General features: G+C 35.5%; 1 protein-coding gene across 1 annotated transcript in view; it reads left to right on the top strand.

The window, feature by feature from the left end:
- The first annotated feature begins 3,177 nt into the window (after positions 1-3,177).
- Cul5 (cullin 5) overlaps positions 3,178-21,283 on the top strand; it is a 145,423-nt gene continuing 127,317 nt past the window's right edge. The window contains exon 1 of the mRNA XM_089096188.1: positions 3,178-3,309. Coding sequence (XP_088952314.1) covers positions 3,274-3,309 — 36 coding nt within the window. The 5' untranslated portion in view covers positions 3,178-3,273. The remainder of the gene's footprint in view (positions 3,310-21,283) is intronic.

Raw genomic sequence — 21,283 nt, 5'->3', positions numbered from 1 at the left:
AATTTCGTCAGGAGTCCTAAAAGTACTTTTTAGTCAAGTCCGAAATGAATAGTATGTCGTCATTGAAAATCAAAAGTCGTGGTTAAAAACTTTGTGATTGTTTTTTCTTTCAGTGAAATATGTTTTTCATTGTCAAATCTGTCCAGATTATTTCATGTTAACGATGTTACAAATTCCTGCAGTAATTGCAATAAATCTTGAGTCAGTGCCCAGTTGAGGCTAGTGAGAAGAAAAAAACGATAAAATCCTGAAAACAACTTTAAATGATCTGAAAATACCTACTTATATTGTTCCTAAAAACGCTTTTCTTTACTTTAGCCCCATCCTCCTCATTTAAGAAAATAAAGCTCAAATATATATTTCCCATGCGATCTTCCGTTAAGCAGAGCATACAAATTAGCACTTAAAACAAATGAGAAGTGAGACCTCGACGGCGCTGTTTATTAGCGCGTTCAGTTCAAATGCCGTAAAAGGTCTCATCGAGGTTTTGATGCTAACGTGAGTGGAGCGTTTTGATGCTAACGTGAGTGTAACACATTTGTGGTGTTATCACCAATTATCACGGTTAAAATTGGTTCAGGAAGAAATAAAAGAAATCGTTGCAAATTACAGGATAGCTGTTTCAATCCAGGAATTGAATAATGCAATACATCATATTAGGTCCAAAACTAGCAGCAGCTATGACAACATACACCCTACATGGATAAAGAATCTCACACCTTCATACAAACAAGAACTGCTAAATTGTTATAATCACGCTTGGGCATCCTTTAGGTTCCCCAATATATGGAAATGTTCTTCCCTCCTACCAATCCTAAAGAAAAATAAACCAAAAGATAACCCTGAGTCTTATAGGCCCATAATGATTAAACCTGTGATGGGGAAAATAATGGATAAAATGATTTATCACAGACTCCTCTTGTTTGTTGAGAAAAATAACATGATCCCACACACTCAAACTGGATTAAGGAAATACCACTCCTCAACAGATGCTTTCATTTTGCTAACAAATGCAATAAATGAATCTTTCTCAAAAAATAATATCCTAGTGGCAGCCTTCCTTGATTTTGAAGGAGCATATGACAATGTGAACCACCAAATCCTTTTAAATAAACTTGCAAACCTCGGAGTACCTCCCAAGCTAGTATCCTTTATTAAATCCTTCATAGAAGTGCGAAGTTTCATTGTTTGTGTTGGTTCAGCCTCTTCACCCCAAAAGACAATATCCAAAGGCCTACCTCAGGGAGCAGTCCTCAGTTGCCTCCTATTTGCCCTATATCTCTGGGACATGAACCTACCCCACACGAATCTACAATATGCTGATGATCTGGTGCTATGGTCATCTGGCAACACCTTTCAGATAGCACAGTCAAATCTGCAAAAGTCACTTTTCCAGTTTGAAAAATTCTCTCAACATTCAGATTTACCCATTGCACCCACCAAGTCAAAAATAATCCAATTTCACAGGAAGCGAAACCATGTTAATGCAAAACTAACTCTAAATAAAACAACCATTCCAGAAGATAATAATATTAATTACCTAGGTCTCATGCTTGACCCAAAACTTAATTTCCACCTCCACATTTCAAACACAATAAAAAAAAGTTATAGAAAAGCAAATATACTAAAAAGACTTCTTTCCACACCCTGGGTTTGTAAGGAGAAAACCTTACTCCAGTTTTATAAATCACATATAAGACCCCATATTGATTATGGGCTCATTGTATATGGTGCATGTGCAAAGACCCAGATGCAAAAAATTGAAACAACACAAAATGATATAATACGTCTCATATTTGGTCTTAGGAAACCCACAAGCACCAAGTTCCTGCTTATGGAGAGTGGATTAACAACAATAAGGGATAGACGTAGCTTTCTCTTGATAAAACATCTTACAAAAATTGAATCAAATAGCTCACACACATTACATAATTGGTTAAGAAATCCAGCCATGTATAGAGGTATTGCAGATGAGTATGCCAATATTCAAAAGAAGTTCCCTGTACCAGCAAAGTCTATTGCACCTAATTTCCCCCAATCCCCTCCATGGAATTGGTCATTTCCCATAATAAATACTGAATTTTCAAAATGGAATAAAGATTTAACCCCCATTGCTTTTGTTCAGAAAAAATTTGCAGAACTTAATACAATTACCTATAAAAATCACTTCCAAATGTTTGTTGATGGGTCAAAAATGAATGAGAAGCTTGCAAGTGGTGTTTTCCTTCCTCACCTGAAAATTGCAATAGGCGAGAGATTATTTAATAATTTATCTATAATGTCTGCTGAGTTAAATGCCATAATCATGGCATTAGAACACCTGAAGCAAAACCAATCTTTGATTGAAAAATTGAATAATATTATCATCTATTCCGACTCTTTATCAAGCCTTGAGTTGCTGGCCTCAGCTCCTCAATATAAGTTGGACATTGACACTTATCATTGTCTCAGTATTATTGATAATCTTGCTTCAAGTGGCATAAACACTTACTTTCAGTACATTCCTAGCCACTCTGGCATAAGTGGTAATCATCAGGTTGATGAAATAGCAAAAAATGCTATAAATTTTGACCAGCCAAGTGGGAGACCAATCCCAATTAGAGATATTAACCGATGGAGGCTATCAGATATTAATTTTAATAAGATTAATCCTATCCTTTCCCCCTTTCCCAATAAGTATCTTTCTAAAATTTATCATAGAATTCGTTCTGGAACAAATGGACTAAATTTCCTTGCATTCTCATATAAGATTTCTAATTCAAGCGGTTCAATTCCCCTGTCGCCTCTTTGCAGGCATCGTAATATGAATAATGAAACAATTGACCATTGCCTATTTGAATGTAATATGCTGACGTCTGCACAACATACCTTGCTTTGTAAACTGTTAAAATACTTCAAACACCACAAAATCCCACTATCAGTCAAGAGCCTAGCCAACTATACCTGCACACAGAGCATAGAAATCGACATCTATCATCTTATATTTGAACTCCTAGAGTCAAAATATCTGCTGAAAGATATCTGAATATATCTAATAAATATGAGGCTATCAAGCCAGTAGCTCTGTAGCCCACAGAGTGAAGCAGAAGGAAAAGGGCTAAATAGTTTTACTGAAAAGCCCGCCTGCTGTTAAATACAAGAAGAAGAAGAAGAAGAAGCTTCTTATAAAACGATTCCCTACAACGGAAAAGCACAAAGAGGACTGAAGTTTCTTGAACGAAAAGCTTATAGACCTGCAGGGTAATAAGTTAACAACATTATACTGTCTACCTGATGGAAAAGATTATGATAAGCCATTTAACACCTAAAGTGAGTTCAGCTTTTATATTTGTTACATTATTCATTTGTATCCTAGGCTAAATATAGTAGTTAATTTTGTTAAGAGTTTGGTCTGATTGGACTTCTAGCCTAGGTGTAAAATACCCTATGAACTTGTCTGGTCCATTTTACAATTAGACCTTCCTCTTTCTATGAACACTGGTTTCAAGCTTGAATTTTGGATATCAGTGCACAACTAGGTATGAGTCTAGAATTAGAGCTAGGCTATTAAGAAGGAAACATGTTAAGAAAACAATTCTTAGTTTACTTCAGAATATGCAGAAAAATAAGAGTTAACAAAGTTTAAAAGTAATTCCCTTATAATTTACCTTTAACCATCCCCCTAATGTGCAAATATATAGCCCAACTAGTAAATTTCTAATGTTTTTCCATTTCTTGATGTTGTCAGCATTTATTCAATTTATAACTTCATAATTGAAACATTAAGGACACATGGCCAAATGCACAGGAAATATATAATTTGGGCTCTATATTTGTACACTAGAGGGGTTTTGGGCAAAGTGTAATGCAATTGCTTTCTAAATTTAATAACTGAAACTCTTCTGCATGTTATGAAACAAGAATTGTTTTCTTAAGCAGTGTTCACAAGCATGTCTAACTAGAATCCCATGTCTAGCCAGAATTCAATGTCTAGGCAACAACCATTCACAAGTAAAACTAGTCTAGAGCTCAATGTCTAGGATTTTTGGTTACAGCCATATCAGAATGTGTCAAGTTCCAATATTTTCATCATATATGTTTACATTTTAAAACTGAAATTTGATTTTTGTTTTCTCATTAATGGTTTTTTTTTATTTTAGGCAAATATGCAACACCAGACATAATAGTGAAGCACACTAAGGCAATTATTTCGATCATCTCATCCATTATCTTGTGACAGTAAAAATAGGGATTACAGTTTTGAAAGTTTTGCCTGCATTAGCTCTCTTGATTGGCTAGAAATGACAATTTGAAACTAAATTTGTAGTTTTAGCTAAGCACCAAATTTTACTTGTGAACAGTAACTGCCTAGACATTGAATTCTGGCTTGATACATTTCTAGACATGGGATTCTAGCTAGACATGCTTGTGAATGCTGCTTTAACATACTTCCTTCTCAATAGCCCCAATGGCTTATCCCTACAGCTTGGGTTGTTGAACAGGAAACACTCTAAAATTCAGAAAAAATCCTAAAATAGGCTACATCATTCAATCCCAAAAGTGATTCTTACTACCTTATCTGCCCCCCCCCTCCCACCAATAAGCAAAGATATAGCCTAAATTATGTATTTCTCATGCATTTTCTGATTGATTACATCACTTTTTTGTTCAAACAGATTAAATGAAAGGAGCAGCATTGACTAAAGATACTTGTTTAAAATCTGGTAGTCACATGAGAAGTAAAGTTTTGTGAATGCTAATGAAATAAAACAAAATAGAATGAAATTATAATAGTTTATGAACAAATTTTGGCTATATATTTGCACATTAGGGGGTTGGGGGTAAAGCATAGAATATATTGATATATAACCTAACCTTGGTACCTTTTTTTGCCCATTTAACCCCCCAAAAAACTAAAATTTAAATCTTTGTCATGGAGTGAGCAACACCTCACATGCAGAGAAAACCTGTTTCAAACAGTTCATGGTAATGAACTGTAAGTAAGGAGTGACTCAGCTCAATGGTAACCAAAACTCTAAAAACAGAATTTTGATACTAATAGATACATCAGAAGAATCAGATTTTAATTCTGATTCAGATATATAAGTTTGATCAAGTTTAATCTTACCCATCAAAAGTTACATGCCTCAGAAAATTTGGCTCATTTTCAAAAAAAGGGGGAAAGACACCCCTAACAGTTATAGAACCTTAATGAAAATCACACCATCATATTCAGCATATCAGAGAACCCTGCTATAGAGGTTTCAAGCTTCTATCTACAAAAATGTGGAATTTTCCATTTTTTGCCAGAAGAAAGATCACAGATGTGTGTTTTTTTTTTTAATTTTTTTTTCTTTTCCCCAGGGGTAATCATATTGACCCAGTGGTCCTAGAATATTGTAGGAGGGCTCATTGGAATGGAAATTAAAAGTTCTAGTGCCCTTTTTAAGTGACCGAAAAGAATAGAGGGCAACTAGGCCTTCTCCCAGGCTCATTTTTTCTCAAAGTCACCCAATTAAAACTTTGAGATAGCAATTTTGTTCACCATAGTCGAAAATCTAATAAATATGTCTTTTAGGATGACTTAATCAAACACAGTTCCCAGGGGAAGGGCTGCAAGTTATGAACTTTGCCCATTGCTTACATATTGTATTGGTTATTGGGAAGTATACAGACATTTTCAGGAAGGATTTTTTTCTGGTGGGGGAGGGGGGCTGGAGGAGGGGGCTGCTTGGGAGAATCTTTCTGTGGAGGATGTTTCTTTGGGGTAAGGGGCATTTCTATGAAGGGGGTACCGGATTTCCAAGCATTATTTAAAAAACAATCAGAAATTAAATAAAAAAAACAAGTTTTTTCAACTGAAAGTAAGAAGCAACATTAGAACTTAAAACAAACAGAAATTTTTATGTATATGAGGGGGTTTTCCCCCAAGTCAATACCTTGCTCTGTGCATTACAGTTTTTTTTTTAGTGCTTTCAAAAGAGCTATCTATTCTAATTAAACAGCCTTTGTGATTCAGGGGTTTGTGAATTAAATTTTTTTTTAACTTTTAATGTAAAGAGCTTGGTATTGACTAAGGAGAGAACCCCCTCATATACATAATAGAAAAAAAACAAGCAATACGGCTCAATAGTAATCAAAAGTCTTAAAAACGGAATTTTGATGTCAATAAATGTATCAAAAGAATGGGCTTATAATGCTGATTCTAAATAAATAAATTTGATTAAGTTTAGTATTGCTCATCAAAGGCTACGAGCTTGAGAAAATTTACATGATTTTTTAAAGAGGGGGGAAATATCCCCTACAAGTGAAAGAATTTTAATGAAAATCACATGGTCAGATTCAGCATATCAAAAAACCCTATTACATAGGTTTCAAGCTCATATCTGCAAAAATCTGCAACTTTGTATTTTTTGCCAGAAGAAAAATATACAAATATAGAAGTTTGTTATGTAAGTTAATTTGTAAATTATGTCAGAATCAAATTTAGAGACAGCCATTTAGCAAAAGAAAAGTAAAAATTTTATGCAAATTTTGTTTACTTATTCAATGACGGTGAGCCAAAATAAAAGCTGCATTAACTAAAAAACGATCAGAAATTAAATAAAAAAAAACAAGTTTTTTAAACTGAAAGTAAGGAGCAACATTAAAACTTAAAACAAACAGAAATTATTCCGTATATGAAAGGGGCTGTCCCTCCCCTCCTCAACGCCTTGCTCTTTACGCTAAAGTTTGACTCTGTCTCACAACTTTATTTTTTAAAACAATAAAAAACTTTAGCATAAAGAGCAATGCATTGAGGATGGGACAGCCCCTTTCATATATGGAATAATTTCTGTTTGTTTTAAGTTTTAATGTTACTCCTTACCTTCAGTTTAAAAAACTTGTTTTTTTTTTATTTAATTCAATTAAGCATCTTGGTCTTTCTTGATGCAGTCTTCTTGCATGACTACCAGATTCTACACACGTACCTGACAAAATCAAGAAACAGGAAGAAGCATCAGAATTATATAATTCCAGGAATGATACAAGTTAATATTTCTGGATTTTTATGGTTGTTTTCAGAATTCTATAGAAATTGCATCTCTCCAGCAGACCTCTCCTATGGCGTGTCACTGGGCCCTAACACAGTGACGAATTTTTGCCATCATTTGACCCGGAGCACAACAGATCCAGTATGGACCTTAATTTGCTCCGAAGTGCGAATTAAGGTAATTAAGGTAATGGCCCCAACTGTGCACTGACACCAATCTTAGTCATTTAATTTTTACCTCCAAAAACTAAATTAAAGACATTTTGCTTTTTCATTGGTCCCAGAAAAAATCTTTTTCCTTTTATTCCCCTTTTTCTTTAGCATACTTTTGGATGTAGGCATTAAGAGGTAGGTTTTTAGCTTGTTTAGGTTTTACCTTGCTAAAGACTTAAATATTTGCTTCAGCTGTGTAAAGAGTATTCTTTACTTAATAGAATTTTGAGGTTGAACAATTTAGTTGCTAAATATTATGTTTAGACTGCTATTTTTTCCTCTACATGTTCTTTCTTTGTGGACTAGAAGGGGGGGGGATGTTGACCAGATCTTGAGAATCTGTCTCATCTCTATCTATAATGCTTACTGTTTTTCCTCATTTTGTACAATGATATTAAAATTCACTACATTCATTAATTTCACAAGGCTGTATAGCCACAGACCACAGATCACTAATTTACAATATAAATTAAATAATTTTGCCTAGATTTGCAAATAATTTTAAAGCTTTTTATCAGTTCATAATAATTATTACCATGTTTTGTGAAATAGGGGAAAAAAATCTGCATTTGTTACATTTATAAGGCCTTTTCTGGCAACATTATTTATCTACAATGTTTATCAACAATATGTTGTAGCAAGATATTGTTAATCAACAACCAAAATTATTGTTTTTACAAGGAAGAATTTTTTTTTTTTTTTTTTTTTTTTTTTTATATCAACACAGAGGTGTTTGTCTATCTGGATAAGCCACACCTAGTTTAGCTTGATCAGTGAAAATTAGATTCTTCAGTGACCCACTAAAGCTGCTTCTATAGTGATTAGTATTGATGAAAGGAGGTAAAATTGAACTTTCAGAATATATTATTAACCCCATGTGATATTGATTGTTTCCAGAAAAAATCCTTGGTGAAAGTTGGACACTTACTTCTTCTTCTAATTCACAGCAGGCGGGCTATTCAGTTAGTACTATTTAGCCCTTTTCTTTTTGCTTCACTCTGTGGGCTACAGAGCTACTGGCTTGGTTGTCTCTTATTTATTAGATATTCTCAGATATCTTTAAGTAGATCTTTTGACTCAAGGAGTTCAAAGATGTGGTGATAGATATCGATTTCTGTGCTCTGTGTGCAGGTATAGTTGGCTAGGCTATTGGCTGATAGTGAGATTTTGTGGTGTTTGAAGCATTTTAACAGTTTACAAAGCAAGGTATGTTGTGCAGACGTCAGCATATTACATTCAAATAGGCAATGGTCAATCGTTTCATTATTCATATTACAATGCCTGCAAAGAGGGGACAGGGGAATTGAACCACTTGAATTAGAAAACTTATATGAGAATGCAAGGAAATTTAGTCCATTTGTTCCAGAACGAATTCTATGATAAATTTTAGAAAGATACTTATTGGGAAAGGGGGAAAGGGTAGGACTAATCTTATTAAAATTAATATCTGATAGCCTCCATCGGTAAATATCTCTAATTGGGATTGGTCTCCCACTTGGCTGGTCAATATTTACAGCATTTTTTGCTATTTCATCAACCTGATGATTACCACTTATGCCAGAGTGGCTAGGAATGTACTGAAAATAAGTTCTTATGCCAGTTGAAGCAAGATTATTTATAATATGGAGACAATGATAAGTGTCAATGTCCAACTTATATTGAGGAGCTGAGGCCAGCAACTCAAGGCTTGATAGAGAGTCGGAATATATGATAATATTATTTGAATTTGCAATCAAAGGTTGATTTTCCTTAAGGTAATCTAATGCCATGGTTATGGCATTTAACTCAGCAGACATTATAGATAAATTATTATATAATCTCTCGCCCATTGCAATTTTCAGGTGAGGAAGGAAAACACCACTTGCAACCTTCTCATTCATTTTTTGACCCATCAACAAATACTTTGTTAGCAAAATGAAAGCGTCTGTTGAGGAGTGGTGTTTCCTGAATCCAGTTTGAGTGTGAGGGATCATATTATTTTTTTCAACAAACCAGAGGACTCTGTGATAGATCATTTTCTCCATTATTTTCCCCAGCACAGGAGTAATCATTATGGGCCTATAAGACTCAGGGTTATCTTTGGGTTTATTTTTCTTTAGGATTGGTAGGAGGGACGAACATTTCCATATATTGGGGAACATAGAAGATGCCGAAGCGTGATTATAACAATTTTACAGTTCTTGTTTGTATGAAGGTGTGAGATTCTTTATCCATGTAGAACGTATATTGTCATAGCTGCCGCTAGTTTTGGTCCTAATGTGATGTATTTCATTATTCAAGTCCTGGATTGAAAATGGATTGGTTATATACTTTGATCCTGGGTGTGCTTGGTAACTTGGGTTCTAGAAATTGGGGGCCGTTTGTTACAATTATTTGACGTTAACTTATTAACAAAAAGAGTTGCAAATAGGTTAGCTTTTTCATTATCATTGTCATAATGGGTATTGTTATGTATAAGCTCATACAGGAGTGGGTTGGGGGAAGTCTTTTTCCCACAGATGTGGCTTATGACTTTATGTATAAATGGCTCATGTGTTTGTCTGGAGAGATTATTTGCAAAATTATTCCAGTAATTATATTTAGCATCTATTATAGTTCTTTTTAGATTAGTTTATGATTGTAATTTTTTAGAATATGCCGTAAGTAATAGTTTTTTTTATGAATTCTGTCCCAGCTGTCTTTTTTTTTCTCCATTTACTTTTGCGCTCATTTGTCCAACATGCTTTAGGAATTTGTTTAGGGAATGTTTTATTAGGTGTTGTCCTGGGGATAGCATGATTAGCTGTATTTATTAGTAAAGATGTCAAGGCTTCAGCTTGTGTGTCAACTGTTGTGTTAGAAATGCATGAAATTTGGGTGAAACTTGTAATTTCATCATTTAGCTTATGTTGGAACATAGACCAATTTGCTTTAGTGTTGATATATTTGGAGGTATGAGATAAAGTTTCAGCAGGTTTACTTAGGGAGAAAACTACAACAAAGTGGTCAGTACATAGACTATCAATTTCATCTACGTAAATTTTATTAAAAAAATTAATGACAAAATTTGTAGGTCAATTGTGGAGAATATGCCACTTTTGGGGTTAAAATGTGTATTAAGGTTTGGAGGGATAGCAACAGCTAATTCATTATTATTCGAAGTCATATGCTCAACCAATTTACCAGCTTTATTTGCTGGTTTATTCGCCCACAAAAGGCTGTGGGCATTGAAATCTCCACAAATAATTATATTTTTTAACATATTAGAATTATTTATATAATTAAAGAAATCCTTGGCATCTGTAGTTTGGCCATTAGGGTTATAAAAGCTTATTATGTAGGTTTTTAAACTATTCAGCCAAATACTGATACCAACTACATCAACATTATTTGCAAAATCTGGAAAATTGATGCCACAGAATTTTATATTATTTTTAACTAATAAAGCTACCCCACCTTCTTTTCTCTCTGAAGATCTATCCTTTCTGAGGATAGTATATCCCAGAGACTTAATTTTTTGATTTTGGGTTAAATAAGTTTCCTGGAGGCAAGCAATATTAATGGAATTATTATTCATAAGAGATATTAGTTCATTTAGCTTATTTTCTGTGAGTGATCTTACATTCCATTGGAATATTGATATATGTTGTGTTGTAGATTTATTCTTCATGTGACTGTGTATCAATGTTCAGATTTGTTAAAAGTAAAGCAAGATCTTTTTTGCTTGAATGAGCATATCTTCAGTGATGTATATGGTTGCCAATTATGCAATGATTTTTGTTGTTTGTAGTTTATTTATGTTTATGGCCTGAACTGCATTACTGTTTAGAATGAATTTGCAGATATTTGGGGATCGTATTTTTGGTTTTGCATCCTGTTTGCCAGTTAGGGGATTAATTCCTGGTAGTGTTTCTGGTCTGTTTCTTCTTGGGAGGGAAGGGGGGCAGGATGGCCTCATCTCACTGGACAAGGAGGCTTGTTGGCTTGGTGATTCCTTCTGATAGGGATTTGAGCTAGGGGGCTTAGAAGATAGTGTTTTATATGGGGTGCTTGATGCATTGGGGGCGTTTGACTTGGGGTTTTGGTTGGTTTCAGTTTCATTACAGGCTTTATTTGGTATTGTTGGGCAGCATTTGCTTCCATTGCTGCAAAGGGGTATGGGATGGCCTTCTCTGTTGATATTTGGAGTGTTAGAGCTCTTTTCTTGTATGCAGGACATAATGATTTATTTGTAGATCTCTTGAGCAAATTCCTTGCCAGCAGCGTTGCCTCGATCTCATGATGCCACCAAAAACACTGGAAAAACTGCCACTAAATGGCCAAAAACAGTAACGCTCAAAACAGGCTCTGACAGATGCGCAGTAGATGGTTCTGCATTAGATGAAAGCTCTAGAGCCATTCAGTGCAATAAATGTGACGAATGGCTTTGCGCAGAGTGCATCTTGGTGTCAGACATGGAATATGACATTTTTACCAAAATGAATCTTAGACTGGGAAGTGTTTGGGTGTGCTCCATGTGTAAGGCTGGTAGTGCCAAACAAAGTGTTCAAGATGTTCTAAAAACCACATTGAATGAGCACTAAGACGAAATGCAGGATATGTTTGGCTCACTCAAACAGGACATGAGCGCGTCTTTGGTCTCTGTTAAAGCCGAAATTCAAGATCTCAAGGAGAGTATCTAGATAAAACTGTCAGTATCTGAAGCTGCGGATATAGCGGGTTGTGTTGTTGCTGAGAAATTAGAAACTAATGTTTGTAAAATTGTCAGCCAAGAACAAGACAGATACAACAGATGCCTGAATCTTGTTGCGTATAGCATACTGCCTCAAGCAGACGATGAACAATTCGTCTGCCAAAATTCCTAAAAAATGAGCTCAAGTTTTATGTGGACAGCATTACAAACATTCGACGCTTACCAAAAGCTCAAAACTCCCTCATGTAAATACCTCATGTAAATAGTGTAAATAGGGAGCAAAAGAGCGTTGGAAGTTCCAAGGACTCAACAAGTTATGAAAGTGCAGAATCACTGGAATCAACCAATGACGTTTTTCTAAGTGCCGATTTGGACAGTGAAACCAAAATCATTTCCGAAAATGAAACGCCTGAAACATAAATTCCTGGTATTGGCAACACTGCTACAAAGATGAACAAATCCGAAAAAACATTTTATATGCTTTACGCAAATTCTGATACTCTTGCCCCAAAACTTGCTGAACTGAAAGCTTTTTGTTTTGATCTTAATGTGGACATTATTTGTGTTTGTGAAATTTACCCAAAAAAACTCAGTACACAAGCTGGAGGAATCTCACATTCAAATCCTTGGATTCAACTTGTGTAGCAATTTAGATGACTCTGAATGTTGTAAAGGAGTAGCAGTATACTGCAGAACTGGACTGAAAGCTAAAACTGTGAGTTACCCTCTTATTAATTCCACTAGTAGTTGGATTGAAAATGTTTGTTTGAAACTCCATATTGGATCTGAATCATTTATGATAGGTGTAATTTACCAAAATCCATCAGCCCCTGATCAATTTATTTCACATCTATCTATATCTGACCTGGTGTCCAGAATGAGCTCCAATGAGCACTCAACTGTCTTTTTGTTTTGAGATTTTAATATGCCTGATGTTGATTGGGTTGAAGGAATAGGATACCCCCCTGAAAGTAGCCCATCCTGTGTCAAAACAAATACCCTTTCTGACAACCTACTGATACAGATTGTAGACCAACCAACACGATTCAGGCACCAACAACAACCCTCCTTACTTGACTTAGTTCTTACAAATGATCCTGAACGAGTTCTCTCTATTTCTTACCATCATGCTCTTGGAAGTAGTGACCATGTCCTTATCTTGACTGAGATACAGATAAACAGCAAAAAGGAGAACATGATAAAGAAATCCTTACGGACTATGAGCAGATAAGGCAGGACCTATCCACGATTAAATGGGAGGATATAGTCAATAGTGGGGACATTGAGAAAAGCTGAGAAACGTTTGAGGTAGCAGTCTTAGATGCTGAAAAGAAAAACACCCAAGAATATTGGTGTCAAGTGCGTGAAATACTCCCATACCTGCCAAAGGAAGTAAAAAGAGCAATGAAGAAAAAAAATAGCTTGGGCCAAGCATGTGAAATGAAAAGGTGATAACCACCATGACAGGTTTAAGAAATGTAGAAACAGACTAAGAAATTTGACTCGGAAGGTTATGAGGGACCCTAAAGATGCAATTGCAGCTAACTCAAAACAGAACCCAAAGATGTTTTGGTGACATGTCTCTGCAGCTAACCCGTCTAGACGAGATATCCCAGATCTAATGAGAAAGGATGGTAAAAAAGCTTCAGATACAAAAGAAAAAGCATACCTCCTGAATTCCAGTTTTAGTACCAATTTCTCTGCCCTATCCACAGCCAACACACCACCTCCTCTACCCAAACAACTAGTCCCAGAACCAATGGTCATGCCAATTATTTGTAAAGAGGACGTTAAGAAGAGGCTAAAAAAACTTGAGGCTAACAAAGCTGCTGGATCCAATAACCTATGCCCATGACTGTTAAAAAAAAACTGCTGAATACTTTGCCAAACCAATTGCTATGATGTTTGAGATGTCCCTCACTTCCAAAATACCTCCAAATGATTAGAGCAAGCCAGCATGAAGCCAATGCACAAGAAAGCAAGAAGGGATCTTGCTAGTAACTATTGGCCTATAAGTCTCACATCAGTTGTATGTAGAGTACTTGATGGCATCATAAACAATGCACTGGTCTCCCACCTTGAGAAAAACCAATTGCCTAGCAAAAGCCAACATGGTTTTCGAAAAGGCCATTCAATTGATACTAATCTAATTGAGTCATATGATTTTGTGACTAGACTCTTAGATACTGGTCAGCTTTTGGATGTCATATTGCTTGACCAAGCCAAAGCCTTTGACAAAGTTAAACACCAACTACTAATTTCGAAATTAAAGGTATATGGAGTGCATGAAGATATAGTAGCTTGGATAGAAGCCTTTCTAACTGGCAGCACTCAGAGGGTGTTGGTGTACAACTGCAATGGCAATGCTGTCTATTCTGAACAGCTATGAGTCTCATGTGGAGTGCCACAGGGCACCATCCTGGGGCCCACATTATTCAGCATGTACATCAATGACAAACCTGAAGAATCCTTCGACGCTATATGCTGATGACTACAAGCTCCTAGCACTGGCCAAGAACAACCTAAATCTGTCAAATATACAAGAAGATCTGGACAAACTATCTAGATGGTCATCGGATTGGTGTCTACAGTTCATTGCCTTAAAATGTAAAGTTCTACATCTTGGACACAATAATCCAAAACTTGCATATCACATAGGAGACGCCCAGCTTGAGGCAGTTAGTGAGGAGAAGGACCTGGGGGTTATTGTTGCCAATGAGCTGAAATTTCACTGCCACACACGAGTTCAAGTTTCAAAAGCAAACCAAGCCCTTGGCCTCATAAAGTGAACATTTACCACCAGGAAGCCGGGAGTGATTACAAAACTGTACAAAGCCATGGTCTGTCCTCACCTGGAATTTGGCATGACCTACAAAATGACCTATTAAGTCATGTCTTTTCCCCATCCCTCTCAACTACCACAAGAGGACACACCAAGAAGCTTCAGGCCCCCCGTTGCATCAAGCGAGAGCGCCAACAGTTCTTCTCAGTCCGTTCTGTCCCACTCTGGAACAGCCTATCTGAAGCCACTGTCCAATCTAAAACTCTAGATGCCTTCAAGAAAGGAGTTGATCAAGACTGGGCCAATGCTGAATGGAGGCTGAACTGGGATGTCAAATCATAAGCTTGAAACACCACCAGCAAGATTTCTACAGAAGGCTCAACAACATCTTATCTCGCTGGACATGCGATTTAAGGTAACAATGTGGATAAAAACTACCTGCAATTGAAATTGTTGTTTATCAAATCTAAGTGGGAAATTTTGGGGATGGACATCGTGATTTTTTTTTTTTTACAGTTTAGAAGAGAAAAACAATTAATTTGTCATAAAAGTTTTGTACATCTTGTTAACTTGATCTTTTGCCTAAAATAAGACATGAGAAGACACTTTCTTTTGAATAACCTATCCCTTTTTCTTCCAAATGGCAATGAAAAAATTTTGTTTTATGATTAAAAGTCAGAATTTGATCAGACAGTGAAAAGGTTTATGAGTTTAACTAAAAATAGTAAAACAATGTTTAACTGATTTTGAAAATATTGTCATTTATTTCCAACAATAATAACAATGTGAATTCTTGCAAAAACCATTGTTGATAAAGAAACTTGTTCTTACAATGGTTAATCAATAACTAATTCAGCAGAAAAGATCTATAAGGTTAGTTAGTAATATTCTTATGCATGACCTCTTTTTGAACTAAACACTGTAATAACAAAGAGTAGTAGCTTTTGATTCCTCTAATTCAGCACTGGTAATCATAGGCAACGTAATAGCGCTGCCTAAGTAAAGAACAATGTTGGCACAATGTATTATTTATTTTATTTATTTTTTTTCTTGGTTTTAGACCAGGGCACTTTGTATTGAAGGAGTTGTCTTAGAAACTTCGAAAAGGGCTCATTCAATTGGAAATTGGAGTGGCTAGTGCCCTTTTTAATAGTCGAAAGTGATTGGAGAGTAACTAGCCCCCCTCCCACGTCCATCATTCTCCCAAACACATCCAACCAAAATTATGAGATAACCATTTTGTTCAGCATAGTTGATTTTCAGATAGAAAATACGTTTTTGAAGAGGTCACTCCCCCACAACCCTCAGGGCAAGGGTTTTTAAGTTATGCCCTGGGGGCATATAAGAACAATGTTGGCACAATGTATTATTTATTATTTTTTTCCTTTAGACCAGGGCACTTTGTATTGAAGAAGTTGTCATAGAAACTTTGAAAAAGGTTCATTTATTTGGAAATTGGAGTGGCTTGTGCCAATTTTAATAGTTGAAAGTGATTGGAAGGCAACGAACACCCCTTCCACACCCACCATTTTCTGAAACACATCCAATAAAAATTTTGAGATAGCCATTTTGTTCAGCGTAGTTGATTTTCAGATAGAAATTACGTTTTCGAAGAGGTCACTCCCCCACAACCCTCAGGGCAAGGGTTTTTAAGTTATGCCCAGGGGGCATATAAGAACAATGTTGGCACAATGTATTATTTATTATGTTTTTCCTTTAGACCAGGGTACGTATCAAAGAAGTTGTCGTAGAAACTTCGAATAGGACTCATTCAATTGGAAATCGGAGTGGCTTGTGCCCTTTTTAATAGTTGAAAGTGAATGGAAGGCAACTAACACCCCTTCCATGCCCACAATTCCCCCAAACCCATCGACTCAAAGTTCTGAGACATCCATTGTGTTGATCATAGTTTATTTCTTGATAAAACTTATATTTTTAAGGAGGATACCACCACAGAGCCCTCAGGGAAGGGATTTTTAGCTATACCTTGGGGGCAAATAGGGTTTTTATGGACAGTGTTGTCGTAAAAACTTCAAAAAAAGCTCATTTAACTGCAAATTCAAAAGGCTAATGCCCTTTTTAATAGTCGAAAGTGATTGGAGGGCACCTAACCCCCCTCTCACGCCCACCTTTTCCCCAAACACATCCAATCAAAATTCTAAGATAGCCACTTTGTTCAACGTAGTTGAAAGTTCTGGAAATTAGGTCTTTGAAGATGACAATCCCCCACAGCCTTCAGGGCAAGGTTTGTAAGTTATGCCCTGGGGGCATATAAGGTTTTTATGGAACGTGTTGCTATAGAAACTTAAAAAAGGTCTCATTTGTTTGTAAATTGAAATGGCTAGTGCCCTTTTTAATAGTCGAAAGTATTTGGAATGCAACTAACACCCCTTCCACATCCCCCAAACTCATCTAATCAAAATTTTGAGATAGCCTTTTTGTTAAACGCAGTTTAAACTTCAGGAGATTATACCTTTGAGCAGGACACTCCCCCCAAAGTCTTCAGGGCAAGGTTTATAAGTTATGCCGCGGGGGCATATAAGCTTTTATTGAAATCTTTGTTGTAGAAACTTGAAAAAGGGCTCATTCGATTGGAAATTCAAAGGTCTAGTGCCCTTTTTAATAGTCGAAAGTGATTCGAGGGCAACTAACCCCCCTCTCACCCCACCTTTTCCCAAACACATCCAATAAAAATTTTTAGATAGCCATTTGGTTCAGCGTAGTTGATTTCAAGATAGGAATTATGTTTTTGAGGAAGACACTCCCCCACTGCCCTCAGGACAAGAGCTGTAAGTTATGCCCTGGGAGCACATAAGGTTTTTATAGAAAGCATTGTCATAGAAACTTCAAAAGGGCTCATTTGATTGGAAATTGAAAGGGCATTTTTAATAGTTGAAAGTGATTGGAGAGCAACTAACACCCCTCTCATGCCCACCATTTCGCCAGACACATCCAATTAAAATTTTGAGATAGCCATTTTGTTTAACGTAGTTGAAAGTTCTGGAAATTAGGTCTTAGAGGATGACAGCCATCCTCACAGCCCTTAGGGTAAGGGTTGTAATTTATGCCCTGGGGGCATATAAGGTGTTTATAGGAAGTGTTGTCGTAGAAACTCAAAAAGGGCTCATTCAATTGGAAATCGAAAGGCCTAGTGGCCTTTTTAATAGTCTAAAGTGATTGGAAGGCTTGACATTTTTATTTTATAGTAAAGATTGATGTGGGTATAATGTTTTATGTTTTTGTTGTTGTTTAGACCAGGGCGCTTCGTATCGAAGGAGTTGTCGTAGGAACTTCGAAAGGGCTTATTCAATTGAAAATAGAAAGGGCTGATGCCCTTTTTAATAGTCGAAAGTGATTGGAGGGAAGATAATCCCCCTCCCACGCCCACCCTCCCATTTGCCTTTATGTTTAAAAACTAAATGTTGCTTTAAGATTAAATTAAGATGCACTGTGTTAATGCTAATTCCCTATAAGGCATCTGAGCAGGATCCCTAGAACGACTGAGGGTATTATGTTCAAACTTTCGGGGCTGCTTCTGCCCTTAAAATTTAACCAAATCAAAACAGTGTATGTGTATCCAAGCTGTCAAAGAAAGTAAACAGATTTTCTTGCGAATGATATCAAGTTTTCCGTTACAGGTCACCTAGAGGAGGTATGAAAGTAAATTAAACAGAACTATTTGTGTCCAGTTTTTTAAGACGGTGTATGTTGTTAAAAATTGCTGAAAATTTTTCTCCAGCATAAAAATAGCAGGCCAAACTATGAATAAAAAAAACAAAAACAAAAAGATTTAAAGTATTATTTTCTTTTTCCCTGAAAAGACTATGTCAATATAAAACAAACAGAAATTAATTAAAAAAAAACTTTTTCCACAAAATAAGTTTTTTAAAGAAAAGTAATGAACTGCATTAAACAAAAAATGATCAAAAATATAATCAAATAATCTACCAAGCGTGAAACTACCAGAAATCAGCATCGATAAATAAATGAAAACCAAAACGAACAGAAATTACAATAAACAACCTAGTCAAACTCAAAACGAGCAGAAATTAACATAAGTTAGGCTCAAAACCGCTGTACCTTCCCAAGGCCAGAGCAAAATTATCACTTTACTGAAAAAAATACATATGAATGTCCATTATCAGTTGAATAAACATATACTGATATTTAGTAATCAAAAAGTGAAAGTTATTTGATTTATTGAAGTTATAACAGTAAGAATATTTATATTTTAAAAACTTATTTTGTGGAAAAAGTTTTTTTTAATTAATCTTACACAAAGATTATTTCTGAGAAGGAAGCACTATGCTAACAAAAGCATAGTATTCCCCATTCAAAAATTCAAATGTAATGGTTGCCACCAAGAAAATTGCACCCTGCCACAACCCCTAATGGGGTGTAATGATTTGTTAAAACATAGTTTTACATAATATATTCATGTAATTTGTCTCTATGTTTCATAATCACATGATTCTATAGAGCAGGTAACAGAATTTGCTTAAAATTGTTTTTTTAGCAGAGATGACAAATAATGAAGAAATTAATTATTTAGGGATATATCTTGCCCTGAATTGGGGTTATATATTAAGAAGGTGAAAAAATTGTTCTAGTTCCAACAATTATATTTGGAAAAAAAATTAAATTGAGAGTTGAATGGCAATGCTCTGATGTTATTACAGTGGACTCCTGATAATATGGCACCCCCTGTAATCCAATATGTGTATTGTTATTGAATATTTTTTGACAATCTTTGCTAATGTAGATGTATGACTGAACACTTTACAACTTGTACATGCCACTACTTTTGTGCTTGACATGTAAGTATTAATTTTTGGATTTGATTGCTTGGTTTGAATTTTACTAACTGAGATAGTGGCGTGGCCTTGCATGTGTGGCCTACTTCTGAAGTAGGTGTAAAAAAACATTCCAATTGAAAAATGTTAAAAGCACTTATTATGAAAGATTTGGCTTTTGCTCTTTGTCAATTGTTAACAATTACATTCTCTTGGAAAAAAGTATGGCCAGATATAGTCACCACTTTTAGCAACTATCCACAAATTAGTGTAACTTTGGAAGTAATAGAACAAGTTGCTGCTGAAACACAGATAAGTCAGGAATATTTAGAAATCTGGTATCCATAAAGAGGAAAACATTCTTTATGAAGTGTCTGGCGAAGAGATTATAAAAGATATCTCTAGTTCTACAATAATAAGTCACGAAGATGACAATGATGTAATTGTAACCTCTCTTTAAGTGAACAACTACCTTGTATTTTTATAATGTCAAACCAAAAAAATTCAGTCTCTGACCAGTTCACATCTTAAAATAAAAAGTACATTTCATGGATTAATTTTTTACTTGTGGATAAACCTAGGCACGGAGCCAATTGATTTTGCGTAAAAAGAAATTTATTAAGCTAAAATCTGATTACACAAGTGACTTGTATGTGATTACGGCTTAAGGATTATTCATGGATTGTGGCTTTAGATTAGTATTCAGCTCTATTATCATCTGAATCGTGCATTGAAATACTTGGACTACTCGCAATTACTTGAAATTATTTGGAAATTACTGGATTAATAATTTTGCAAATTACTCAAAGATAAGTAATTATTTATTTTCAGTGCTACGCTCATGTCGAAATTCAAGCCTTTTGACATTGTTCTCGCTAGTTTCAAAAGTTACCCCCCTTGGCCAGCAATTGCTTTGCAGTCAAAGAGTAGTGCTAAAGGATTATGGAGACATACAGTTTTTTGCTACGGCGATCACTCTGAGCACCAAGCGGCAGAGACTAACTTGAAATTAATTTCGGATAACCCTAGTGTTCGCAAAAGAACGGAAAAAGATGTTGGTAAAGCATTTACCGAATTAGATTCGTTTCCAGACATTTATAAATCGTCATCACCTACTTATCTAGCATTAAACCCAGCAAGCGTTATTGCAGAAGACTCACTGTCACCTAGCCTAATCCTGCAAAAAATAGCTCTTACCCAGGATGAATTAAATCGGACACAAGCGAATCTTACAGCTGAGATTTTCCGTTAAGTTAAGGCTGAACTATCAGACCCTGATATAGCAAATCAAGCAATTGATACTATAGTCAAAAAAATTAATGATGCTACTTCCATTGATTACAACCTAAAATTTCAAGAAATAGAAAAATCACTCAAAGGACTATTTGCAATGGTTAAAAGCTTGGAAAGTAGGATTTTTTCATTGGAATCGAAAGTGGATGATTTTGAACAAGAAAAGATTTTGGATTGCTTAGTGATGAATGGAGTAAGTCAGAGGCCTGGAAATGATGTAAAGAAAGAAGTATCGGTTATCATTAAAGAAAAGATGCTGGTCCCTGGTTTTGAAGTTAATAATATTGTAAATGTTTATCGATTTAGTTTGAATGACTCTAACGATCAATCTAAAGTGTCTCCAGTGCTAATACGCTTCAAAAATGTGGAATTAGCTCGAGTTATTTTCAAAGAAAAGACTAAACTAGCAAAGAGTGGAATATTTTTATCAGAATCGCTAACAAACAAGCGTCGTGAAATTTTAAATGCGGCAAGAGATTGCTTCGGTAAATTTAATGTATGGACTGACCGCGGGCAAA

Source organism: Artemia sp. Qi Xiang Cuo, chromosome 1 (assembly GCF_049724085.1).
Source record: "Artemia sp. Qi Xiang Cuo chromosome 1, ASM4972408v1, whole genome shotgun sequence".
Taxonomy (NCBI): Eukaryota; Metazoa; Arthropoda; class Branchiopoda; order Anostraca; family Artemiidae; genus Artemia; species Artemia sp. Qi Xiang Cuo.
The sequence above is the reverse complement of the archived record's forward strand: the minus strand, read 5'-3'. Positions and strand labels throughout refer to the sequence as shown.